The sequence below is a fragment of the Monocercomonoides exilis genome, assembly GCF_001643675.1.
Source record: "Monocercomonoides exilis strain PA203 chromosome Unknown scaffold18-1597598, whole genome shotgun sequence".
NCBI classification, from domain to species: Eukaryota; Preaxostyla; order Oxymonadida; family Polymastigidae; genus Monocercomonoides; species Monocercomonoides exilis.
In genome coordinates, this window is record NW_027150563.1 from 711,198 (window position 1) to 739,178 (window position 27,981).

The 27,981-nt window shown below is 32.1% G+C and overlaps 5 protein-coding genes across 5 annotated transcripts; 2 read left to right on the forward strand and 3 right to left on the reverse strand.

Annotated features, from left to right (window-relative positions):
• Positions 1-1,067: 1,067 nt before the first annotated feature.
• Positions 1,068-3,028, reverse strand: MONOS_14324c1 (uncharacterized protein; the record flags this gene model as incomplete). Its single annotated transcript, XM_067867117.1, has 3 exons — positions 1,068-1,346; positions 1,521-1,676; positions 2,531-3,028. 3 exons carry the CDS (start codon positions 3,026-3,028, stop codon positions 1,068-1,070), a joined length of 933 nt encoding a protein of 310 aa, XP_067728829.1.
• Positions 3,029-11,190: 8,162 nt separating this feature from the next.
• Positions 11,191-13,152, forward strand: MONOS_14324c2 (uncharacterized protein; the record flags this gene model as incomplete). Its single annotated transcript, XM_067867118.1, has 3 exons — positions 11,191-11,688; positions 12,544-12,699; positions 12,874-13,152. 3 exons carry the CDS (start codon positions 11,191-11,193, stop codon positions 13,150-13,152), a joined length of 933 nt encoding a protein of 310 aa, XP_067728830.1.
• Positions 13,153-17,446: 4,294 nt separating this feature from the next.
• On the reverse strand, positions 17,447-17,812 carry MONOS_17465 (uncharacterized protein; the record flags this gene model as incomplete). Its single annotated transcript, XM_067870388.1, has 1 exon — positions 17,447-17,812. The coding sequence occupies one exon, from the start codon at positions 17,810-17,812 to the stop codon at positions 17,447-17,449; it is 366 nt and encodes a 121-aa protein (XP_067728831.1).
• Positions 17,813-18,070: 258 nt separating this feature from the next.
• MONOS_14326c2 (uncharacterized protein) lies at positions 18,071-18,598 on the forward strand (the record flags this gene model as incomplete). The annotated part of the gene is made up of 1 exon (XM_067867121.1): positions 18,071-18,598. One exon carries the CDS (start codon positions 18,071-18,073, stop codon positions 18,596-18,598), a length of 528 nt encoding a protein of 175 aa, XP_067728832.1.
• Positions 18,599-25,347: 6,749 nt separating this feature from the next.
• MONOS_18611 (uncharacterized protein) lies at positions 25,348-27,405 on the reverse strand. Its single transcript, XM_067871646.1, has 4 exons — positions 27,181-27,405; positions 27,018-27,087; positions 26,464-26,957; positions 25,348-26,399 (listed from the first exon to the last, which is right to left on the reverse strand). Exons 1-4 carry the CDS (start codon positions 27,199-27,201, stop codon positions 25,902-25,904), a joined length of 1,083 nt encoding a protein of 360 aa, XP_067728833.1. The 5' UTR covers positions 27,202-27,405; the 3' UTR covers positions 25,348-25,901.
• Positions 27,406-27,981: the final 576 nt, after the last annotated feature.

A 27,981-nucleotide genomic window follows, 5' to 3' on the forward strand; every position in this document is an offset into this window, starting at 1 on the left:
TTAAAAAAAAGAATGAAAGAAAAAAATGAAATTAAAAAAACATCCTTCTCAATGAATTATATAGTTGCGTAAAAAAATGTAAATAACACTTTGCTTGTGGGAAAAAAAAAGGAAAGAAAAGAAAATGAAAAAGAAAAGAAAAGAAAAGAAATAGAAATTGTAATAAGAAAAAATCTCATTCAAACGCAAATCTTCTAACCATAACTTATATATTTTCATTTAATGAAAAGAAAAGAAAAACGTGAAAAAGCGTTCATAAATTCATCTTTAAGTATGAACTTGCATTATATTCTTATTTGTGTTTTTTGTATATTCAGATGATCTTCCAGACGATGTTTTAAGAATGTGTGGACAAATTCTTTATTGAAATTTATAATCGATTTAATGATTTATTTTTAAATACTATTGATTATTGATGTAGAATTGTAACGAACTGCGACTGTTCATCTATATGTCTAAATTTTTTTGAAAAGTTCCTTTTGTTGAATTTTCAAATAAAGAAATAATTACATGTTTCGATCAAATTTCTGTTCTTTCTTATGAAACTTCACAAAATGGGAAATAATCACATTTTCAAGATTTTATTTTTATAACAACAAAATTTGGTGAGTGGAAACAGAAATTTGATCGAAACATGTAATTTTTATTCTTTTTGAAAATTCAACAAAAGGAACTTTTCAAAAAAATTTCGACATATATAAGATTCAAAACAGAAAATTTAAAGAATCATATACTCATGAACAATTTTATGATATCATTAGAAATAATCAATATTTTTATTTAGCATGGTGCATATTTCCTGGAGTTTGTTTTTGTTGCAGATGTGAAATTGTTGAATTATAGAAATTTTTATAATCCTCTCTAAAACTCTTTCAATCTTATCATCGATCTCTCTTTTCTTTAAATCTTTTCTTTTCACAGCTTTCTTTTGAAATCATCTTTTATCTCAAGCAGCGTCTGCCTTCTCCTCCGTTTCCGCTCTTCGTGATAAAGCGTCTGTTTTTTGTCTCCAGTCGAGTTTTGTTCTTATGTTGTTCTGCTTCCTGACATTGACTCACTTTCAACTGCTACGCTTCTCCTTTTTTCTTTCCCTGGCTTTGTTTGGCAAGTGCTGTGGTTTCTTCTTGTTTCTTTTTCTGCAGCAATTTGAAGCGGTTTATTCGCAATGCTTGTTCGCTTCCCTCATCTTCTGTTGGCTGATTTGTTGAAGCTGCTACAAATTTGTTGTTTCCAATTTCTTTCACAGACGCATCCGCCACTTTCTTCATTCTTGACATAAACATAGTGAAAACATCTCCTTCTGTTGTTGTCTTTGTTGGCTCGGTTTGCATTTTCCACAACTGCTGCTGTCATTCGCATTTACTGTGCGCAGAATATATAATTAAGTTTGCTTCGCTTCTTCTTCGTCAAGATGCTCTGATTGCTCTTCCTCTTTGTGTTTTTCTTCTTCTTTCTCATTTTTCTGCTGTTTGTTATTGTGTGTTTCTTTACCAATAGCATCCTTTTTTTATTAATTCTACATTTCCAGATTTATCGAATTCAATTTCATCTTCTTCATTCTTCGATTTTCCTATTATCTTCTTCACTTTCTCGCCAAGTGGATCGTCAATATCAATGTCTGATTCTTCTTCATCCAACCCGTCTTCCATGTACTCATCATTCGAAATGTACTGATTCTGCAATATCGTTGACAGCAGCCTTGATATGTTAATGAGTGAATTCTGCTCCCAATTTTATTTTTATTATTTATTATTTTTATTATTTTTATGATTATTTTATTTTTTTGTTTGTAGCAATGATTAGAGAAATTTAACAAAGAGAACAAAAGATATTTTAAATAGATAAAAGAAAATCGGTGTCAATGACAGTTATTATGTTAAAAAAAACAAACCCTGATTAAGTCATCAGTGTGAAATGCATCCAACTTTCCCAGAAATGTCAAGAACGTAAATGAAGGAGCAACACTGTTTCCACACAAAATAACAAATAATACATGAGTCAACGAAGTATTTTTGGAGTAAAAGCAGTTTGGGTGAGGAGGTGGAAAAAAAAACAATATATATAAAATTAGAATTAGAATTAAATAAAACAAATTAAAAAAATTAAAATAATTAAACAAATTAAACAAATATAATAAATATAATAAATGGGTGATTATTTTTGAAATCATATTTTTTCATAATAAAATTTCGCTTCGAAATATTCACTTGAATATAAACTAAAGAACACTGAAAAGTGAAAATACTTATAAAAGATATCTTCTTCTTTATATTAACTTAAGAACTTTGTTCTTTAAACAGTTGTGATAGTTTTTGCATTTTATTTCAAAATCTTTTCACAATGACAAACAATCTTTGAAAAATCAACACCCCGAAAAATATATGATTTCAAAAATAATCACCCAAATATAATAAATATAATAAATAAAATTATTATAAAAATAAACTGAAAAGAAAGACAGAAAGAAAAAAGAAATATTAGAAATAAAATTGTTTAATAAGTTCCATTCTTCTCCACCCTCTGAACAAACAAGATTTGCTGATGTTATTGAAGACATAAGAGCTTCTAGCCCAATTGTTTTCGATGCAATTGCCTCTGGATATATTTTTTTTCTCAGTATCGTTGGAATTTTTCCAAGATAAATTTCATTCTCTGGATTTCCGCTTGTCTGAATCATTCCAGATAGCGCAGATTTGTTCTTGTCGGACTTGTGCTTTTCAGGCTTTGAAGGATCATATTCTTCACTGCTGTCATCCAAGTCGAACGAATCTTCTTCATCTTCTTCGTTATTGTTATCTTTTTCCTCGATTGCTTGTGATGACTTTTCGTCTTTTTGCTTAGAGGGGCGTAGTTGGTTGAACAGTGATGGCTTCTTCTGAGAGGAAAATGCTGATGACTCAGGAAGACCCAATTTCTCTCGCTCTTTCTGAACGCGCTTTTCTAGTCGCGCTTGTTCCACAGCATTTGTTAGCTCTATGAGGTGCCTTGATTCGTTTCTCGTCCAATTTGTTGACGCATCGGCTGTCATGCTTGCTAACACAGAATCCTTTTTTGCTGAAGGAAGCTTTCCTTTGAGCCTTGATGCGCGAGAATTTCGTAAAACTGAAAACTTAGATTGTGCTGAAACGAAAGGTCTTCGTTCTGCGCCTCCGCTGAATCCTCTTCCCCAATTTTACCCAAATTGAGACATTTTCAAAAAAATAAAAAATTAATTACATGTCAAGCATATGTTTATTTCTCTCAAATTGTAAATGCTTTATAATGTTAAAATGAAATGCGAACCTTTTCTGTATTCAATTGCAGAAAGAGCAAATGCACACGATTTGATAAGATAAAAACAAGTCTCCCAAATGACTGATAAAAGAATGAATTTTCCTCTTTCAAAAATTTCCAAATTCAAATTAACTTTCATAAAATTTTAACGAAAAAAAAAAAAAAAAAAAAAAAAAAAAAAAAAAAAAAAAAAAAAAAAAATTGGCAGGGACTTGAATTTTCAAACAATCAATACAGTTCTCAAAGAAATCTGTATTCCTTTGCAAACATTTTACAGCATAGATATGAACATGTTGATAAAAAATAAAAAAGGAAATAAAGAAAAGGAGAAAAAGATCGAAAGAAAGCCATTCTGTCATAACAATAAAAATAAACAAATTTTAAATTCAAAAAGCATCAAACAATGAAAAATACATATATACAAGTAGAAGAAGAAATTTGTAAGCTTAATAAAAAACAAAGCTTTCTTTTTTTAAGAGTTTGTCAAAGAAGATTTCTCGCTTTTGGCTGACTCTTTTCTTTGGCCATGTAATAAACTGTCTATAGATAAGTAATAATCCTTTCACAACTTCAATGTTTTTTCAAGCAAGTGCTCCTCCCTCCATAAATATGATAATCTTCTGTTCAGATTTTTGTGTTTTTTATCGAAATTTTGTTATTTTCGCTGTTTTTCTCTGCAAATCCCTTCACTCTCCCGTCTTTCGGGTGACTTCTGAGACCAAATTGCATTCTTAGCCAATCAAACTTCTGAACTCCAAAGCAAACAGCTGCCTATCTCTCTCCGCGCTCCCACATGTTTCTCAGATTTCTCCTCTTAGTTTCATTTTTAGGTGGATACAAAAAATACGCGGAAAGAAGCAATATAAAATAAAAAGAACTGAGACAAAGGCCAAAATGGAGGTTGATAGTGCAATCGAGCTTCAAAGGAACCAGAATCATTACAGGAAATTTCACTAAGCATGCAAATCTAATGGATAAAGAAAATAATCCCATATCTTCAGGAGACAAGTAGCTGTTTTGTATTTGAAAGAACATCGTAATGATTAATGATGCAATGAAAAGGAAAGAGGATATTAAAAACAGAGAAAATACTGTTCTCCATATGAGTGACTGAACAAATTGAGATATTTTGGACAGATGGGGGAAAATATGGACTTTCAAGCTTTTTATGCGCATTGATTGAAATAATAGTTTCACTTAAAACATTTTCAAACTTTATCAGATTTCAAAATAATTTTGATTTTCGTATCTGTAATACAAGCATCATTCATATAATAACATTATGTTTTATGACCTCATATGTATTTCAAAAAATAATCCCATTTATTACAAATTTTTTGATCACAAAAAGTTCATCAAAGGTGCATAATTTTTCAATGAAAATGCCTGAAGTCAAATATTTTACCCCAGATGGGCTTTTGGAGATCAAAAAGACAAAAGAATGAATCCAATACAAAATGTGAGACAGAAATAAAAGTGAAAAATAAAAAACAACATTTTCATAAAAGAAAACAAAATGAAAATGAAAAAAAGAAAAAGAAATAAGAAATAAGAAAAAGAATTAAAAAATGAATATTTAAATAAAGATATAAAGCAAGAAAAGAAAGAAAGAATAAAGAAAATAGCAAACCATCTGCTTAAAGTGAAATAAGCGATATTGAAAGCATCGTAAAAGCAAAAAATATTATATCAATCATCAATAAAATGAATAAGGCCAATGGATTAACAATATCTCCCTGGGCACTGAGCAATAGAACAGTCAAGCCAACTGCAATTGAATTAAACGGCCATGAAAATGAAAACGCCGAAACGCCTTCCCAAAAATAATAAAAGTCCAGAGCCGGAAGCGTCAGAACAACACAACATGCAAAAATGATACCTGCGATGATTGCTTCTCCATTCACAAGTGCAGCAATAGAAGTGTAAATGAAATAAGATCCCAACAGCAGGTCAGAAAACGTCAAAGAATCTGTGAATGATCCTTTAACTTCATTTCCGTTCGAATTAGTCTGAAAAACGATTTCGCAATTCCTCGAGAAAGCACCCAATCCCAAAACAAACAATAGTATTAGCATTATTTTCGCGAATAAACATATTTTATAAAAAGAACAATCAAATGATATTCAATTCTTATTCTCCTGGAAACTTGAGGGAAATCTCGCTTTTCCACCAACCTTTTGTAAATATAGGGTAGTCCTTTATATTTTGCACAAAGAATAAAAAATGGGTAAATAAAAAATGAATTATCAAAATTTTTTGATATTACAGAGTTTTGCACTCTGATTATTACGAATGCCGAACAAATATATGAAAAACTGCAAATTGCGAATGGTTGAAAACTTCCGGATATCATAACTATTCGTTCATGGAACATTAGAATTCAAAGGCGAGAAGAAATTGATAGGAGACATTATAATCACGGCAGGCCAACTAATGAAGTGTTGATAAAGAAGATACAACAAGCAGTGGAAGAAAATCCTCATATTAGCTCCAGAGCGTTGGCAGAACAATTTAGTGTTGGAAAAACGACAATTTTAAGGATTCTTCATGAAAAATTACATTTCCATTCTTACAAAATTAGGTGGGTGCCGTACGCACTGAATGAGGATCAGAAAAATCCGCGTTCAAACTGGCTTGCTATTATTGGAGAAATTGCGAGATTCACAGAAAAGAAATTTTGAAGCGCTGATAATAGGAGATGAATCCTTTTTCCACAGAAGGAATAATTTCGAATGCGAATGGAGAAAAGAAAAATCTGAAGTGTCAACCGTAGCAAATTACACTTATTCAGATAAGAAATTCATGTACACGATTTTCATTTCAGTTCATTAGTTGTTTTTTCTTAATATTCTACCAGAAAAAACAAAAATGAATGCAGAGTATTTCGTAAATTCGATATTAAAGCCCATTTGCCATATTCAAATAGACATTTCTTCCGTTTCTCCTATGGATTTTTTTATTCGCTTCGATAATGTTCGTCCGCACACAGCGGCAATATCAAAGATCTTTGCGGAGGAGCATCATTTAAATATTCTTCCGCATCCTCCTTATTCTCCTGATGTTGTACCATGTGATTTTTTCCTCTTCGGCTACATAAAGCAGGCTCTGAAAAGGGAAAAAATATCTAATTATGAAGAATTAGAATTAGAAATAAGAAATATTCTTCATTCAATATCTTCAGACATGATTATTCGTGCCTTTGAAAGTTGGATAAAGCTATTGGAATTTATGACAACTCATATCGGTGAATATTTTTATGATTGAATTTTTTTTTTTCTCATTAATTTTTTAACCATATCAAAATTTTTTAACAAAAATATAAAGGACCACCCTTCACTACAAGAAAAAGATTCCATTCGTCAAAAATTGGACAAAAAAATTTCAATAAATGATAAAATATTTCAACAATTCCGTATAGAAACCGAAATGCATCCTCCCATCCCTTAAGACTGATTCCATATCTGTAACTCTCCTTCAAGTCTTTTCCAGAACAAGGATGAAATTTTGAAACATTATGAAACGCGCATTTCGGAAGAAGACAAATCTTGTGGATGAAACGAATTATTGTCCTGCACCATATTTCTGTTGTTCTGCATGAGATTAGCAAATATATAATTGAAATAAAATAGAAATATCGTTTTTTTGCAAAAATGAAAATCAAACTTTTCCATTTTTGTTAGAAGATAAAACCGACGACTTACTCGCGAAAGCGATAATATGTCTAAATTTTTTTGAAAAGTTCCTTTTGTTGAATTTTCAAATAAAGAAATAATTACATGTTTCGATCAAATTTCTGTTCTTTCTTATGAAACTTCACAAAATGGGAAATAATCACATTTTCAAGATTTTATTTTTATAACAACAAAACTTGGTGAGTGGAAACAGAAATTTGATCGAAACATGTAATTTTTATTCTTTTTTAAAATTCAACAAAAGGAACTTTTCAAAAAAATTTAGACATATTATCGCTTTCGCGAGTAAGTCGTCGGTTTTATCTTCTAACAAAAATGGAAAAGTTTGATTTTCATTTTTGCAAAAAAACGATATTTCTATTTTATTTCAATTATATATTTGCTAATCTCATGCAGAACAACAGAAATATGGTGCAGGACAATAATTCGTTTCATCCACAAGATTTGTCTTCTTCCGAAATGCGCGTTTCATAATGTTTCAAAATTTCATCCTTGTTCTGGAAAAGACTTGAAGGAGAGTTACAGATATGGAATCAGTCTTAAGGGATGGGAGGATGCATTTCGGTTTCTATACGGAATTGTTGAAATATTTTATCATTTATTGAAATTTTTTTGTCCAATTTTTGACGAATGGAATCTTTTTCTTGTAGTGAAGGGTGGTCCTTTATATTTTTGTTAAAAAATTTTGATATGGTTAAAAAATTAATGAGAAAAAAAAAAATTCAATCATAAAAATATTCACCGATATGAGTTGTCATAAATTCCAATAGCTTTATCCAACTTTCAAAGGCACGAATAATCATGTCTGAAGATATTGAATGAAGAATATTTCTTATTTCTAATTCTAATTCTTCATAATTAGATATTTTTTCCCTTTTCAGAGCCTGCTTTATGTAGCCGAAGAGGAAAAAATCACATGGTACAACATCAGGAGAATAAGGAGGATGCGGAAGAATATTTAAATGATGCTCCTCCGCAAAGATCTTTGATATTGCCGCTGTGTGCGGACGAACATTATCGAAGCGAATAAAAAAATCCATAGGAGAAACGGAAGAAATGTCTATTTGAATATGGCAAATGGGCTTTAATATCGAATTTACGAAATACTCTGCATTCATTTTTGTTTTTTCTGGTAGAATATTAAGAAAAAACAACTAATGAACTGAAATGAAAATCGTGTACATGAATTTCTTATCTGAATAAGTGTAATTTGCTACGGTTGACACTTCAGATTTTTCTTTTCTCCATTCGCATTCGAAATTATTCCTTCTGTGGAAAAAGGATTCATCTCCTATTATCAGCGCTTCAAAATTTCTTTTCTGTGAATCTCGCAATTTCTCCAATAATAGCAAGCCAGTTTGAACGCGGATTTTTTTCTGATCCTCATTCAGTGCGTACGGCACCCACCTAATTTTGTAAGAATGGAAATGTAATTTTTCATGAAGAATCCTTAAAATTGTCGTTTTTCCAACACTAAATTGTTCTGCCAACGCTCTGGAGCTAATATGAGGATTTTCTTCCACTGCTTGTTGTATCTTCTTTATCAACACTTCATTAGTTGGCCTGCCGTGATTATAATGTCTCCTATCAATTTCTTCTCGCCTTTGAATTCTAATGTTCCATGAACGAATAGTTATGATATCCGGAAGTTTTCAACCATTCGCAATTTGCAGTTTTTCATATATTTGTTCGGCATTCGTAATAATCAGAGTGCAAAACTCTGTAATATCAAAAAAATTTTGATAATTCATTTTTTATTTACCCATTTTTTATTCTTTGTGCAAAATATAAAGGACTACCCTATATTTACAAAAGGTTGGTGGAAAAGCGAGATTTCCCTCAAGTTTCCAGGAGAATAAGAATTGAATATCATTTGATTGTTCTTTTTTATAAAATATGTTTATTCGCGAAAATAATGCTAATACTATTGTTTGTTTTGGGATTGGGTGCTTTCTCGAGGAATTGCGAAATCGTTTTTCAGACTAATTCGAACGGAAATGAAGTTAAAGGATCATTCACAGATTCTTTGACGTTTTCTGACCTGCTGTTGGGATCTTATTTCATTTACACTTCTATTGCTGCACTTGTGAATGGAGAAGCAATCATCGCAGGTATCATTTTTGCATGTTGTGTTGTTCTGACGCTTCCGGCTCTGGACTTTTATTATTTTTGGGAAGGCGTTTCGGCGTTTTCATTTTCATGGCCGTTTAATTCAATTGCAGTTGGCTTGACTGTTCTATTGCTCAGTGCCCAGGGAGATATTGTTAATCCATTGGCCTTATTCATTTTATTGATGATTGATATAATATTTTTTGCTTTTACGATGCTTTCAATATCGCTTATTTCACTTTAAGCAGATGGTTTGCTATTTTCTTTATTCTTTCTTTCTTTTCTTGCTTTATATCTTTATTTAAATATTCATTTTTTAATTCTTTTTCTTATTTCTTATTTCTTTTTCTTTTTTTCATTTTCATTTTGTTTTCTTTTATGAAAATGTTGTTTTTTATTTTTCACTTTTATTTCTGTCTCACATTTTGTATTGGATTCATTCTTTTGTCTTTTTGATCTCCAAAAGCCCATCTGGGGTAAAATATTTGACTTCAGGCATTTTCATTGAAAAATTATGCACCTTTGATGAACTTTTTGTGATCAAAAAATTTGTAATAAATGGGATTATTTTTTGAAATACATATGAGGTCATAAAACATAATGTTATTATATGAATGATGCTTGTATTACAGATACGAAAATCAAAATTATTTTGAAATCTGATAAAGTTTGAAAATGTTTTAAGTGAAACTATTATTTCAATCAATGCGCATAAAAAGCTTGAAAGTCCATATTTTCCCCCATCTGTCCAAAATATCTCAATTTGTTCAGTCACTCATATGGAGAACAGTATTTTCTCTGTTTTTAATATCCTCTTTCCTTTTCATTGCATCATTAATCATTACGATGTTCTTTCAAATACAAAACAGCTACTTGTCTCCTGAAGATATGGGATTATTTTCTTTATCCATTAGATTTGCATGCTTAGTGAAATTTCCTGTAATGATTCTGGTTCCTTTGAAGCTCGATTGCACTATCAACCTCCATTTTGGCCTTTGTCTCAGTTCTTTTTATTTTATATTGCTTCTTTCCGCGTATTTTTTGTATCCACCTAAAAATGAAACTAAGAGGAGAAATCTGAGAAACATGTGGGAGCGCGGAGAGAGATAGGCAGCTGTTTGCTTTGGAGTTCAGAAGTTTGATTGGCTAAGAATGCAATTTGGTCTCAGAAGTCACCCGAAAGACGGGAGAGTGAAGGGATTTGCAGAGAAAAACAGCGAAAATAACAAAATTTCGATAAAAAACACAAAAATCTGAACAGAAGATTATCATATTTATGGAGGGAGGAGCACTTGCTTGAAAAAACATTGAAGTTGTGAAAGGATTATTACTTATCTATAGACAGTTTATTACATGGCCAAAGAAAAGAGTCAGCCAAAAGCGAGAAATCTTCTTTGACAAACTCTTAAAAAAAGAAAGCTTTGTTTTTTATTAAGCTTACAAATTTCTTCTTCTACTTGTATATATGTATTTTTCATTGTTTGATGCTTTTTGAATTTAAAATTTGTTTATTTTTATTGTTATGACAGAATGGCTTTCTTTCGATCTTTTTTCTCCTTTTCTTTATTTCCTTTTTTTTATTTTTTATCAACATGTTCATATCTATGCTGTAAAATGTTTGCAAAGGAATACAGATTTCTTTGAGAACTGTATTGATTGTTTGAAAATTCAAGTCCCTGCCAATTTTTTTTTTTTTTTTTTTTTTTTTTTTTTTTTTTTTTCGTTAAAATTTTATGAAAGTTAATTTGAATTTGGAAATTTTTGAAAGAGGAAAATTCATTCTTTTATCAGTCATTTGGGAGACTTGTTTTTATCTTATCAAATCGTGTGCATTTGCTCTTTCTGCAATTGAATACAGAAAAGGTTCGCATTTCATTTTAACATTATAAAGCATTTACAATTTGAGAGAAATAAACATATGCTTGACATGTAATTAATTTTTATTTTTTTGAAAATGTCTCAATTTGGGTAAAATTGGGGAAGAGGATTCAGCGGAGGCGCAGAACGAAGACCTTTCGTTTCAGCACAATCTAAGTTTTCAGTTTTACGAAATTCTCGCGCATCAAGGCTCAAAGGAAAGCTTCCTTCAGCAAAAAAGGATTCTGTGTTAGCAAGCATGACAGCCGATGCGTCAACAAATTGGACGAGAAACGAATCAAGGCACCTCATAGAGCTAACAAATGCTGTGGAACAAGCGCGACTAGAAAAGCGCGTTCAGAAAGAGCGAGAGAAATTGGGTCTTCCTGAGTCATCAGCATTTTCCTCTCAGAAGAAGCCATCACTGTTCAACCAACTACGCCCCTCTAAGCAAAAAGACGAAAAGTCATCACAAGCAATCGAGGAAAAAGATAACAATAACGAAGAAGATGAAGAAGATTCGTTCGACTTGGATGACAGCAGTGAAGAATATGATCCTTCAAAGCCTGAAAAGCACAAGTCCGACAAGAACAAATCTGCGCTATCTGGAATGATTCAGACAAGCGGAAATCCAGAGAATGAAATTTATCTTGGAAAAATTCCAACGATACTGAGAAAAAAAATATATCCAGAGGCAATTGCATCGAAAACAATTGGGCTAGAAGCTCTTATGTCTTCAATAACATCAGCAAATCTTGTTTGTTCAGAGGGTGGAGAAGAATGGAACTTATTAAACAATTTTATTTCTAATATTTCTTTTTTCTTTCTGTCTTTCTTTTCAGTTTATTTTTATAATAATTTTATTTATTATATTTATTATATTTGGGTGATTATTTTTGAAATCATATATTTTTTCGGGGTGTTGATTTTTCAAAGATTGTTTGTCATTGTGAAAAGATTTTGAAATAAAATGCAAAAACTATCACAACTGTTTAAAGAACAAAGTTCTTAAGTTAATATAAAGAAGAAGATATCTTTTATAAGTATTTTCACTTTTCAGTGTTCTTTAGTTTATATTCAAGTGAATATTTCGAAGCGAAATTTTATTATGAAAAAATATGATTTCAAAAATAATCACCCATTTATTATATTTATTATATTTGTTTAATTTGTTTAATTATTTTAATTTTTTTAATTTGTTTTATTTAATTCTAATTCTAATTTTATATATATTGTTTTTTTTTCCACCTCCTCACCCAAACTGCTTTTACTCCAAAAATACTTCGTTGACTCATGTATTATTTGTTATTTTGTGTGGAAACAGTGTTGCTCCTTCATTTACGTTCTTGACATTTCTGGGAAAGTTGGATGCATTTCACACTGATGACTTAATCAGGGTTTGTTTTTTTTAACATAATAACTGTCATTGACACCGATTTTCTTTTATCTATTTAAAATATCTTTTGTTCTCTTTGTTAAATTTCTCTAATCATTGCTACAAACAAAAAAATAAAATAATCATAAAAATAATAAAAATAATAAATAATAAAAATAAAATTGGGAGCAGAATTCACTCATTAACATATCAAGGCTGCTGTCAACGATATTGCAGAATCAGTACATTTCGAATGATGAGTACATGGAAGACGGGTTGGATGAAGAAGAATCAGACATTGATATTGACGATCCACTTGGCGAGAAAGTGAAGAAGATAATAGGAAAATCGAAGAATGAAGAAGATGAAATTGAATTCGATAAATCTGGAAATGTAGAATTAATAAAAAAAGGATGCTATTGGTAAAGAAACACACAATAACAAACAGCAGAAAAATGAGAAAGAAGAAGAAAAACACAAAGAGGAAGAGCAATCAGAGCATCTTGACGAAGAAGAAGCGAAGCAAACTTAATTATATATTCTGCGCACAGTAAATGCGAATGACAGCAGCAGTTGTGGAAAATGCAAACCGAGCCAACAAAGACAACAACAGAAGGAGATGTTTTCACTATGTTTATGTCAAGAATGAAGAAAGTGGCGGATGCGTCTGTGAAAGAAATTGGAAACAACAAATTTGTAGCAGCTTCAACAAATCAGCCAACAGAAGATGAGGGAAGCGAACAAGCATTGCGAATAAACCGCTTCAAATTGCTGCAGAAAAAGAAACAAGAAGAAACCACAGCACTTGCCAAACAAAGCCAGGGAAAGAAAAAAGGAGAAGCGTAGCAGTTGAAAGTGAGTCAATGTCAGGAAGCAGAACAACATAAGAACAAAACTCGACTGGAGACAAAAAACAGACGCTTTATCACGAAGAGCGGAAACGGAGGAGAAGGCAGACGCTGCTTGAGATAAAAGATGATTTCAAAAGAAAGCTGTGAAAAGAAAAGATTTAAAGAAAAGAGAGATCGATGATAAGATTGAAAGAGTTTTAGAGAGGATTATAAAAATTTCTATAATTCAACAATTTCACATCTGCAACAAAAACAAACTCCAGGAAATATGCACCATGCTAAATAAAAATATTGATTATTTCTAATGATATCATAAAATTGTTCATGAGTATATGATTCTTTAAATTTTCTGTTTTGAATCTTATATATGTCGAAATTTTTTTGAAAAGTTCCTTTTGTTGAATTTTCAAAAAGAATAAAAATTACATGTTTCGATCAAATTTCTGTTTCCACTCACCAAATTTTGTTGTTATAAAAATAAAATCTTGAAAATGTGATTATTTCCCATTTTGTGAAGTTTCATAAGAAAGAACAGAAATTTGATCGAAACATGTAATTATTTCTTTATTTGAAAATTCAACAAAAGGAACTTTTCAAAAAAATTTAGACATATAGATGAACAGTCGCAGTTCGTTACAATTCTACATCAATAATCAATAGTATTTAAAAATAAATCATTAAATCGATTATAAATTTCAATAAAGAATTTGTCCACACATTCTTAAAACATCGTCTGGAAGATCATCTGAATATACAAAAAACACAAATAAGAATATAATGCAAGTTCATACTTAAAGATGAATTTATGAACGCTTTTTCACGTTTTTCTTTTCTTTTCATTAAATGAAAATATATAAGTTATGGTTAGAAGATTTGCGTTTGAATGAGATTTTTTCTTATTACAATTTCTATTTCTTTTCTTTTCTTTTCTTTTTCATTTTCTTTTCTTTCCTTTTTTTTTCCCACAAGCAAAGTGTTATTTACATTTTTTTACGCAACTATATAATTCATTGAGAAGGATGTTTTTTTAATTTCATTTTTTTCTTTCATTCTTTTTTTTAATCTATTTTATTTTTTTGATTCGCTAAATGTGTGACAATTTTTGAAATCATTCCTTTATTCAGATTGTTGACTCTTCAAAGGTTTAATTCATTTGAGGAGGCATTATTCATTAAAATGAAAAAAGCATGATAATAGTTCAAAATGAAGATTAACGAGATAATATTAATGAAAAATTTTCTATGAAAAGAGTTGCAACTTTTCAGTCTTCATTTATAAATATTTGAAGAAAATTATCAAACCGTAATATTTGATAGAAAAAATACGGGTTCAAAAATTACAAAACTTAAAAAAATCACAATATTAAAGCTATTGAGTTTTGTTTTTGTTAGTTTCGTTTCTAATGAAGTCAAAAAAATTTTTTTGAAATATTTATGAAACATTTTTCTGATCTCATAATTTGAAGCAAAAAGATAATTTTGAAAATATTTTTTACAGATATGTAAACAAACAAACAAACAAACAAACAAACAAACAAACAAACAAACAAAAAAAAAAAAAAAAAAAAAAAAAAAAAAGAAGAAGAAGAAGAAGAAGAAGAAGAAGAAGGGGAAAAAAAGTTTGAGATTGAAAAATTACTTGTCATCCGCAAAAACTGTTTTCTATTTATAACTTATATTTACTATTTTGTTGGCAGAAATCATGTTCGGAGCACCTATTTTCAATATCTTTGTTTTTATTTATTAAACCGTTCATTTTTATATTAAATTATTCACTTATTTATATTTTTTGACTGATAAAAAAATAATAGAACCCATAAGAAAAAAGTGGAAAAAAAATATTATGTGTGTAACAAATTTTTTTCGCATCAACTTGATCGTATTATTTTATAATATAATTGATGGAATTGGAATTTTTTTGTTTTCTTAAAATAAAAATGTTAGTTCGAATTATCAGTGTTTATTCCAGAAAACACCAGTTTATTCGAATAAAAAATTTTGATTCATGAAATGCCAAGTTAATTGCAGTTAGTCCTTCAATAAAAGTTTTTCTGATCCTTTACATCAAAATGAATGTATCAAAAAATTTTCAACTTCTCCATTAATGCACATTATTATTTTAAAGATAAACAATTCAGAAAAAATCACATCTGACAGTTTTGGTATCCAATAAAAAAGGAAAATCAGAAATTTTGCCTAAAGGATTGAGAGATCGAATAGAATAACATGAAATATTACAAATGGAAAAGATGGTGTCAGGAAATTTTTTATTAGAGCAGACTATATGAAATATTTGAAGGGTTTTACTCAATGAAAAAAGAAGCGTTAATAAAGCGAGGAAAAAAAGCATAATCTATAAAATAATTCAAAGAAAAGAATCATGGATTTGAGTTAAAATCAAACTTGAAATGCGTTATACGAAAAAGGATTTCTTATTTGATATTTTCAGATTTAATCTGTATTGGATTGAAAATGGCAAGGAGGAGAGCACTTTCGTGTTTGAGTGCTCATTCACTTCATACTCGCTTTCAAGAAATTGTGGAGGAGTGATGCATTGTTACAGTGTTCCAGCTGCATTCAAAATGAGGAGCATTAAGTTCATTTCATGCTCGGCATGGCAAGAGGGAGGTGGATTGCATCTTTATCCAATCAAGCAACAGCATCCGACAATAAACTCTATTGCTTCTTCTTATTTTTTCACCAATGCAGCTTCAGAGATGCAACCAATCCACGTGGGCATGATGTTGAATATGTCGATATCAAAAACGTCTATTTGAATTCAGAAAATCCATTTCATGAATGTTACAACACAAACACAGATAACAAGGTTGCGTGCAATGCGCACAACTATTCAAATCCAAACGTGTGATCAGTTCAGTACACAGAAAGGAAGAATTTGGCAAGGAGGAGATGAAGGATTGATATGTTGTGGTGAGTGGAAGTGACGTGAGTGATCTATGTGGGATGAATGATGCAGCACCGTGCTGGATAATGAGGCACGCAGTCGGGACGAGCATGGCACAGCTGAGCTCTGCAATCACAATGCTGGGTGGGAAGTATTGAGGCGAAGCAGCAACAATCAATTTTGGGGAAAAGAAGATTATAATCACAGGAAGATTGAAGGATGAAAGAATGATTGGGACGAATTTGCTTTCTTTGTCTGCAACAATGCTGTTCTAAGTGATGAGTGTGCGGCTAGAGATGGCGCTTGTGGGAATCGATGCCAGTCCTTCAATAAATTTATCGCCAAGAACATTTGTGGTGTTGCTGAGGAAGCAGCTGGAAATGCACGCAGAGGACGAGCCCCATTTTTCTGCCCCGCTCCCAGCAGTCTTTCCACTCCCTTGTGCAGCATGCTCTCCTCTCCTGCCATTTTCAAAGCCTCGCTTTGTTTGTACGGACTGTTAATTGGCTAGACAGGACAACGCAGATAATTCTCTTTCAGAAACAAGAGATGGAATGCCTAACTCTGTTCAGTCATAGCGGATTCTTCTCTTGTCAAACAGATCATTCTTTTCCTTCTCTTTTTTGCCCTTCTTCTTCTTCTTCACCTTCATCATCTTTTTCACCTTCTTCTTCACCTTTTCATTCACCTTTTTCTTCTCATTCACCTTTTTCTACTCATTCAACTTCCACTTTTTCTTCTTCTTCTTCTTCTTTTTTATCTCATTCTTTTGTTTTTTTCTATTTAATAATTTTATTTCCTTTCACACTCATATTTTTTTGTATTATAATATATTTTATTATTCATTTTTTCTTTTCTTTTCTTTTTTTTTTTTTATATTCTTCTCATTTTTCGGCCAATTAATTTTGAAGATAATAATGATGTTGATATTATGTGCTCATGAAACTTCTTTTTTAAAAAATTTTAGGATTTGCGGATTGTTTATATTCAGAAGTGTAAAACGAATTTTTAATGCATACATTCGCAGAATATTAACCGAAATTATATGTCAATGAAATGAATATTATTTTGAGCTGGAAAAAGCTGATCGGAACGTGTACAATAAAAATGGAGGACAATTTTGCCTTTTTCATCAGGAAACTGAAAGAGGCACAGACAAAAAAGAAAGAGTATTAGAACAATGATTTATTGAAATGGATGAGTTCCAAAATATCATTCGGCAGGTTACGCAAGGTCACAAATCTTCAACAAGTTGCAGAAAATGAACCGATGAAGGAAAGAGCTTTTGAGGAAAGACATATTTGAAGAGAAATTCTATGAAAGAAGAGAATAAATGCCCGACAAGCAATGCCGATTTCATCAAATGCACATATGAGATGTTTTCTTCAATTTTGTGTGCCATCTCCCCAACTTTCTTCGACCTTGTCGTCACTTGCACGTAAATTCACCGACAAGTCAGATGATGAAATGATTTCTGCCTTACGATCTGCACCTTCCTCAGAAGACCCATCGCGTTGTGTGCTCTTGCATGACATCTTTGATGGCCAGAAATACATTGCTTTGATACCAAGAATGTTTTCCACGCATTCATTCAGCTGCATGCCCGTTGATAAAGATTTATTAATCGAAATTCCATTTGCTTCTGTTCTGTCATGTCCAACAACTGAATTGTCTTTCTGAGTGATGTTTCCCATGAAGGCGAACAAGGGTTCCTTCACAGAAGCGACAAATGTTTCGCACACAAAATACATATCTCTTCCGACACTGGCCTTGTTGGCTGAAAACACGATATTGGTGATGGAAAAGGTTGTGGATGACACTTCTGAATCATCCTTGTACTCGATCATGAGAGCACCGCCTCTTCCTCCAGAACTTGTATCCTCGCTCGCAGAGCAGGTGGAAAAGGTGGTGTTACCGAAAAGGAGTTGGCAGGGGCAGATGAGGCGAATGAGATGCACCCGCCATTGGTGGGAGTCTGTTGGCTCAACTGTTCTGAGTCGATGTTGATCATGGTGCAGTTGGCGGGGGAGAGGGAGAGGGCAGGGGTGGTTGCAGAGGAGAGGATGCAGCTGGCGGGGATGGCTGTGGAGGTGATATTGGTGATGTTGGATGAGTTAAGGGTGAGTGGAGCGGTGAGGGAGGTGAGGTGGAAGATGCTTTGGCTGTTGAGGGTGAGACTGGTGATTGCTGTGTGGTTGAGGGCGAGGGAGCCAGCAGTGAGGAAGAAGAGGGGAGTTTTAATTGTTATGGAGGTTGTTCCGGTGATGGTGGTTGTGTTGAGGTTGAGGGAAGGGGAATTTTCGGAGAGGTGGAAGAGAATGGGGGTGATGGGGTTTGTGGAGTTGTGGGCGATGGAGAGGGCAGACAAGGCAGATGGATCTGGTGAAGAAGATGTTGATGATGTTGATTGTGATGATTGTAAATATGAGTTTGATTGTTGCACCACTGAAGGCTATGGCTGTGGAAGTTGTTCCATTTCTAGTGAGTTTGGTGTCAATGGCGCTGAAAGTGAGTGTTTGAATGGGAACAAATGTTGAGGTGAGGAGGGTGAGAGAGGAGTCTTGGAGGAGGGAAATGAAGCCGTTGAGGGCATACTCGATGGTGGCACATGGGGTTTGTTGGGGTCTGCCACAGGCATCAGCATCAGTTCCATTGCTGGCAACAAGTTAACTCTGGGCGATGATGGGAACCCAACTGTTGAAAGTCTCACTGTAAGATATATTGTTATTTCACACTCATTTTGGTGTATTTCATTGATATGTGCCGGTTGAATGGAGATTTGATGTGCTTCTGCTGAATAACATATTGTTTTGTCTGTAACATGCAGAAGAGTTGCCATTGAAGAAACAAAACGAGATGAATTTTGTTCCACTTATCCAATTATAAATCGTTGTGTGGCATAGCACAGCACCACAATTATATTGTGAATTTGCTAATATTTTACTGATGAATTGATTCTTTTCAAGAAAAAATGGAAACGATTTTTCTGGTGGAGCAAAATGAAACGTTATTGTCCCTGCCGCATTGCTGCCTATATTAGTAATATGCTGACATTTTTTAAATTGAACTTTTGAATCGAATGGCATGTTGTCGAGAACGAAATGCCAACCAGTTCCACAATCACCTGTTATTTTCCAATTTTCAACTTTGTTTTCCGAGAATAACCAATCAGAAGTGGATTAGGGCCAAGCTGTGCAATTCGTTCTTCCATGAAACTCAGAGCAACTTGTGATATTGGATTTTGCAATGAACACATTTCACAAAATTTGAACCAATTACGACACTCCATCATTGGCATTTGAACAATTGTTGAATGAGCACGAAGTGATTGTGAGATTTGCATTTTTGCATTCAACATGAAGCGCACCTCTATGATTTGATCCACCATTTGTATTTTCTTGTTCGCATCACTCAAAGTGATGGCTTTTTGCATCAAGCGAAGTCATTCTTCTAGGTGTTTTTCGTGAGATTCAGTTCCGACATATAGTTTAACAACATTTAGCAAAGAGCATGTTTGGTGGATGAAAGATATCTTGAAGGAAGAGAAGATGGCGCATTCAATGGGATTGTGAGCTGAATGAAAGAATGATGAAACAGAAAAAGCCAGCGTTGCGTTCTTATGGAAAGCAATCCTCGTGATATTGATGAATTTCAAACCTGACTGAAAAAATATTTATAATTCGAAGTTTTTATTGCATTTTCTTATTCTTTCATGAAAAATTGTTCTGAATGGATTAGCAACACAACAGGAAAAGAAAAGAATTCATTTAAAATGGAAAATTTTGTTGAAAGAACTTTTGCATATATTAGCGTTTGTGATCCAAATTGTTCAGAGCGAAGCAGTGCTTGCTTTTTGATTCAACTTTGTTTTATTTCATTCAATTCTGTTTGTCATTGAAATGGCTCAACTTGGGGATGGTGAAATATGCATTCATTCCTTTGCCCTGAATTTTATAATTTGTTTAAAACAAGACTTCGTTAAAAATTGTTGAATTTCGAAAAAGATGATTATTTTTTCAAAAACTCAAAAACAATTTGAATGTTTTGAATGAAATGAAAATTTTATAAAATAAATATCATATGTTCATGAAATATTAGCTTTATTCAAAATAATAGTAATAGAAATAATAATATTGAGATGAAAAAAGCACTTCATTAACTTTCTTCTTTCTCAATAAACGCCTCGCCATCATCAATCTCCGGCTCTTGCTCAATAAGTTCTTCACCAATCGGAAAATTACTCAAAGAAGTGCGTCTCCGTGAAACTGCAAGGAGCCGACTAGAAAGATTAGAGAGGGAAGTCTGTGCTCGTGTTTTATTCATCAAATACAAAAGAAAATAATTTTAAGTTATAAATTATGAAAAATTGAAGTATGAAACTGATTGATGACACACCCTAATTAGTTCGTTGGAATGCAAAGCTTCAAGTTTACTCAGAAATGTTGCAAAGGAAAAAGAAGGTGCAACAGATTGACCCCACAAGTAATATTGGTTAAGAAGATCAGTGACATATTTTAACTAATTAAGAAATGAGAATGATTTTTAAATAAGTATGTAAAAAATGAATAAAATAAAATAAAATAAACTTTAATATAAATCTGAGATACCTCTCCTCCTTCTGTGCAAGTTAGATTCGCAGATGAAATTGAATTCACGAGTTTTTCAAGTCCAGTTTTGCTCGAAGCAATAGCTTCAGGAAAAATTTTCTTTCGAAAAACTTTGGGTGCTTTCCTCACATGCCTCTCTTCTTCGAGAGCATCATTTGCGTGGGGCATCCATGTAAGTTCATTTGACCCTTCGTCAGTTTTCACCTTTTCTGTATTTGTCATGTCAAAATCTTCACTTATATCATGAAAATCGGATAAATCGTCTTCGTGTGTCGCGATCGTCATGTCTCGCAGCAAGTCATTGCATTTTTCCTTAGTGTAATGCATCTTTTCAAGAAGGCTTTTTTGTTTCAAATGAAAAACTGCCAAATTGGAGATATTTGGTTTCTCGCTTCCTCTTTCATAAAGTTTCTCATTGTGCTTTTGATCGACGGTGCTTGTAATGTCAATCAAATGTTTCGATTTCGCCTCCATCCAATTTTTTGAAGTATCAGGTGTAGCACTTGAAAAAATCGTAGTTTTTTCATTGGACGGCACTTTTCCCTTAAGTTTTGATGCATGCAATTTTTTGACGATGGGAAATTTTGACGAAGATGAAATGAAATGCATCCTTTCATTATTCGTGCTGAACCTTCTTTCCTGGCTTCTTACAGTTTTGGACATTTGAAATGACAACAAAAAAAAATTATGTGCTATCACCAAAAAAATTTTTTTTAAATTTTGTGATACTTGTATTTCTTTCTTTTTTCCCCCATGAAATAACTCAACAGGCCATTTTAAATAACAAACAAACAAACAAATAAATAAATAAATAAATAAATAAATAAATAAATAAATAAATAAATAATTCACATTTTATTTTTTCTAACTTTAGCACCTGAGGCACATAAGCCACCTTCCCCCTCAAATATTCCTTCCACTTCCAAACAGATTGTTTCCCGCAGAATCGATGCAAGCGGCTCTGAATTGAAACAGCCAATAGAACTGAAGAGGATTGTGTGTGAATGCCTTGGGAGAGAGAGTGAGGAAAATGTTGTGGAGGATGGGAATAGGAAAAGGCAAAGGCAAAGACAACAAATCCATGCAACCAGACGAAAATGGAACGAAAATAATTGAAAATAAAGGAAAGGCGAGAGAAAGAAGAAGGAAGAGGAGAAGGAAGAGGAGAAGGAAGAGGAGAAGGAAGAGGAGAAGGAAGAGGAGAAGGAAGAGGAGAAGGAAGAGGAAGAGGAGATTGTAAAAATAATGAAGATGATGATTGGATGATTGAAGCAAACGAAATGGACCGGAAGAAAAAAACAAGAATTTTAATATCTGCGTTTGAAGTGCATGACTCTTAGACATGTATGATTAAAAAACATAAAAAGTCAACTAAGTTGCAGAATGTGAGGATGATCCCTGATGAAAACGAATAAAATGAGTTTGTTGCATTTCAACAACGAGGAGGAAAAATGATGGAAAAGTTGGCATTCATTCATCGATGCTCATTCAGAAAATAACAAATTGCCCGTTATGCATCCTCTGATGCTCAAAGGCGCAAAATTCAAAGGACCATGAACAAACATAGAAACTGAGCGAAACAACGGCTTTGTTGAAAAACAAACGATGAAAACAAAAACCATCAAATTCTCTTTCATCTGCCGTGGTGATAAAGAAAATTAACCTCGAACAATAATCACCTTGCTCACTCAAAATGGCTGTCTCTTCGAAGAATGAAATCAAGATGCGGCTGACCTGAATGCCCTTTGATTGCCGATAAATATTCGATTATAGGATGTATCTTCGATGGCGTTTCTCCATTCTCTTGGTTCGAAAGCGAAATCAAAGATAGAATTTCTTCGCTTTCCATATCTGTCTGGCGCAGTCAGAGAAACAGAAAAACTTTTGAAATTATATCAACATTTTGGTATTATCCTTTTTTCGTTGAATTCTTTCCTTTTTCGTAATTTTTTTATCCTGCTTTCCATTTTGCCAGCCACTTTCCTTGCCAAAAACCGCTCTTCTGCCATATGTTCCTAAATTCTATATAATTTTGTGCAGATATTATTTTCTCATTGAACTAGATCATCTTTTGTCTTCATTCAATAAAATAACAGTTGGATATGTTTTCATCTCTTGCACCAAATAAAAATTATGAAAATCATACATCTTGCGTAACTTCATTTATTTCTTAATTGCCATATAATAATCTGCTCCATTCTCATAGTATAGCTCTCCAAAGCGGGGACTGGCCATTTCAACAATAACTCATATTCCTAGACTTTGGAAAGGTCAAAAATAGAATCATCTTCGAAATAAATAGAACAATAAAAATTACATGCATTACATCTTTTGTGTTATTAATAAAATTGCTGTTTTTCTTGGGTTAGCAAATTTCCAAATATTTTCAGATAGAAATCCAAAGTCGATGCATTGCCATCATACTAGCTGATATCACAGAAAAGGATATTTCTAATTCTACAGGGAATGTTCGCTCACCGTTCTCTCATTTCGTGGACGGATATTCCAGTCAAATAAAATGATTCGATCATTACATCCATTATAACAAACAGAAAAAACAAAGCGTTCTTTATCTTTGTAATTACAAATCAAAAATGTTAATATATAATATATATATATACATATATAGTATAAATGAGTATATTTCTATGGTCTTTTTGAATTTTTATTTTTCATCTATATCTTCAATCCAATCGAAAACGCTTTCAATGTGAATGATTAAAATAGTGTTGTTTTCTGAAAGCTATGTTTTCAAAAATGAAGAAAATTAACGTAACTGAAAGATTTACTGGTTTGCATCATTGTTGTACTTGATTTCATGTCAATTGGATTTCCTTTTTTTTATTTTTTATTGAAGAATTGTTTGAAGAACTGAAAGATTGCGATGAGGAAAAACAAAAATAAAAAATTAAAATAAAAGAAATGAAGGAACAAGTAGAAGAGATTGGCAAGAAGAAATCAAGTCCGTTTTCACGGTAGAGCTGCCAACAAAATATCCAAAATGATTGAAGAAAAGAAAATATCAATGGATAACGCACTTGTCTGTTGAAGCGTGCTGGATGTTTCAAAGCATCGAAGAATATATGGAGTAGTGGATTTTTTTATTCTAAATTGAAAAAAAGAGTTGAAAAGATGATAATTGACGAAGATAAGAAGAAAGAAGGGAAAAATGAAAAGCTTTTTGTTGATCTTTGCGAGTGCTATCTTTTGCTTAGCAGCCTGTTTCCACCTGAATTATTATCGATTTGTGTGCTTCTCCTTCTGAAGGTTGCATTGAACAAGGAAGAAAACGAAGAAACTCAAAAAGAAGTGGAAATGGCTTTTCTGACTTTGAGAAACATTGGGAAGCTGGTTGTATGCCCATTTTGCTTGTTTGTTTATAGAATAATTTTTAATTTCATTTATTTTCATTTTAAAAATTTTTGAATTGAGTGTTGAAAGAGAACTTTTCCAGGATAAAATCAAAGAGATTATCAAATATCATCAGGAACATCACAATCTGACTCGTCTTGCGTATCAGTCTGCTTGGAAATTTTTGATTAACAGATTTTTTATCGATAAAATCTTGAAAGGAATCATTGTCTATGGGCTGCATCATGCAAGAGATGAAAGTTTGGAAGATGCAATTGTGAATGAGCTGCATTTTGCGAGAGAAGCAAGAGAATTAGAAGAGCTGTGGAAATGTGTGGTTTGGAAAAGAAAAAAGAAGAATTTATTTTATTGAGATGGATCCAAACATTGGCTAATTTTTTTGAATACTTTCGGTTGTGGAATGAAGAACTTGCTGGATTTGTCAGAAGCATTGCACAGGTATTTCGAGCAGCAAGAGAAAACAAAAGTGAAATTAGCAATTTGTGCATTTGTTCCTTTCGAAATGCTGCTGAAAGAGAAGTTGTCACAGTTGATGAGTTGCCGAGCAAAGAAGCAGTTAATGCTGTTTTTAAGGAGGTACAGCAGCCAACGTTGAATGGCAAATTGGCAAGCCAAAGCTTGGTGCCTTTTATGAATATTTCAGAAAAACGAAAGGAAAGAAAATATTCGAAAAGAGAGAAGCGAAAAGAAAGGCAGCCAATATGGGGTTGTTGGAAAAGATGAAAGAAAATGGATACGATGCCATCGCAAGCTTTCATAAAAATGGATTTTCTTGATAGAAAATATTTAAATGCATTATCATTGAATATTTCTGATTATTTTTTAAATATCTAACCAACTGAAATGTTTCATATTTCGTTACTCTTTTTATTTTTCTTTTTTCATCATTTCACAAAATGGCAAAAAAAAAAAAAAATGAAGGTGGGGGCTTTTTAAAGTTTATTTAAAAATCCTCAAATTATAACCTCAAAATGTAATAAATCATTTTAAAAACAAAAAACAAAAATGATATATTGCAATTTTTCCTTTTTTATAACAAATCTTTCTCAAATGAATTGTTGCTTTCACAAACAATAATAAAATGAATTCTTTCCCATTTGAGCAGTATCTCAAACATCCTCTTCTTTGAAATTTTGTTTCAAAAATGTTTTTCCTCAATCATTTCGTTTTCAAAGAACCTGATGTCACTGAAGCAGAAAAGAAACTGCTTTGGTGTGAAAGGCTAAAGAATGAGAAATGGATGATAGAGTAGTCTATTCCAGAGATTAATTGCCTGCCACAAAATTCTTCAATTAGCAATATCGTGATTCAACAATAGACAGAAGCATTTTATTTACAATTGTTTAAGGAGAATCAAAATGTGAAGCGAAAACAGATATGAAAAATGAAAAAAAAAATGAAACTGTACCAAATTATTCAGATTTCCAATCAATTAATTAATCAATTAAATTATAATAATAATGATAATGATGATAATGTAATGAATGAAAAGCAAAACTGTACAACGAATATGAAAGCCATATGTTCTTTTCGTTGAAAAGAAAGTGGAAAGCACTTGTTCAAACACAAATGAAGTGAAACAAGAAGCACTTAAATCAGCAATTAATAAAAAAATCGTTGATATTTACAATCAAAACATAAGAGTATAAATCTTCTTTAACTGTGAAACGGAATAACCCAATGATAAAATTTTCGTATCCTTCTTCCTCCATCTTTTCAAAAATCTTTCTTTTCATTATTTTTCGTTTTGTCTCCTCTTCCTTTTCTTCCATCTTTAACTCCAATGCATGGCAAATATCTTTCATAAAATAGACACTGAATGCAATTGATTTGGTTATTGTATCTAATCGAACCATTTCCTCTAAAATGATATCAACTGATCCGTTTTTAAAAAGTCAATAACCCCCACGGCACTGTTTTCTATCGCACTGTATAAGCACTGAATTGCATGTTCGCTAAAGTGATGGCCATTATCCTTTGTCACCCGAAATATCCTTGAAACTCTGCCGATAAGAATGCTAAGTTCTTCATTCCATAATTCGCAAAAAGAAAAAAAATGGTCTATTGCACTGAGCCATTTTAATGTGTGATATTCTTTTTTCGATTCCGAAATTCTCTTTTCTTCAAATGCATCTTCATTCTTCCAATCCATGCAACTCGATGACTCTTCCAGCTCTCTTGCCGCTTCTCTCGCAAAATGAAGCTCATTCGCAATAACATCTTCCAAACTGTTATCTGGTAATCTGCCTATCAAAAACTCCCAAGCAGATTGATAGGCGAGCCGCGTCAGATTGTGATGCTTTTGATGATTTTTGATGATTTCTTTGATTTCATTCAAATACAGCTCTTTTTCTATTTTCTAATTGTAAAAGGAGAAAGAAATATCAAAAAAAATATCAGAAATGATTCAGAAATATACATACCACCAACCTACTAAAGTTACCTAGAGCCAGTAACGTAATTTCCTCCTCCTTTTGTGCCTCATCACTTTCCTCTTTCTTTAAGGCGGCATTCAGAAGGCATGGGACGATAATTGGTATTAATTCATTTGAGGCATCCTTAATCAGCAAAATATAGCATTGGCAAAGACCAATCAGTAGCTTTTCATTCTTTCCTTCCTTTTTCTTCCCTTCTTTAGCAATCATTCTCTCAAATCTTTTGAAAAGTATGGAAACACTTAAATCGTAAATCCACGTTTCTGTTGACACTTTCCAGTATCCCATGTTTTTCAACAACAAGAATGCATTTTCCATCGGCAGTGTATTTAAATCAATCAGTTCGATTATTCTGTCCAAATTTTCAATTTTAAGAATAGATGAAAATTCTTTCATCGTCATGTTGTCCATCAATTCATTCATTTCTTCAATCTTTTGCTTTTGTTCAACTCCATTTAAATAACTTAGTTCACAAAATGCTTCTGAAAAAGAAAGAAAAGAATCACATTAATCAGATTTAATGTATGGCAATGCTTGCAAACTGATGAACTGATTTGCGCGGTACATCTTCTGCTTTTCCAAATATAAAAGTTGATGAATAATTGCTACAGACTTTATCGTTTAAATACAAATCAAAACGCATCGAGAGTAAAAAATGAGGAAAAGAATAATTCAAGGAAATCAATAAAACGTCAGTGTTCAAACTATCTGTAAATTCCTATACATTTCCGATAATCAATAATGGAAAAAAAAATGTGCTTTGTTATTTCTCCTTTGAGGCAGCGGAGATTCTGATCGGATGGTTCTCTTGGGATGAAAATATCCAAATAGAAAATTAGAGATTAACGAAACGACATTAACTGTAAAATAGCATTTGTAAATAAGTACAGTGTGTACAGTTTGTCCCAAAAAAGAGATTAGAACATTTTTATGTTGATCATCCCATGCTGTTTAATGATTATTAAAACGAAATAGGGCAAAATTTTATCAGTTTTGAAAAAAACTGAGATTTGTTCCAAACTTTTTCTTCAATCATTTCATTTAACCTGTGTGACGTGACGAAATTTTTGTCTTCACGTCTATCAGTGATGTTTTTCTACGTCTTTTTTTTTTTTTTTTTGACAAGAAATCTAATTTTTTTTTAAGTGTACAATTTCAATAACAAAAAAATTTATTTAAAGAATTGTTTTCAAAAGATTTAATTGTTTAATTTATCCTCAATTTCCCATAAAATGATTTCATTTTAGAATTTTGAATAAATTGCTCTTAAGTCAGAGATCCCACACCTATTTTGCGCAATAATGTTCATGATGTGACATCATGTTTATTATTATATGTCCATTGTTGTATATCGTGTTTCTTCAGTTTGAACTTTTTAAAAAATACTCTGATTTTCCATTTTTCAATCGAATTTTTTATTCCTCTGCGATGTCATTCCCTAACATTTTATTGTTCAATTGATTATTTTTGAATATCTCTTCTGTTTGCATATTTGTTATATTTTTT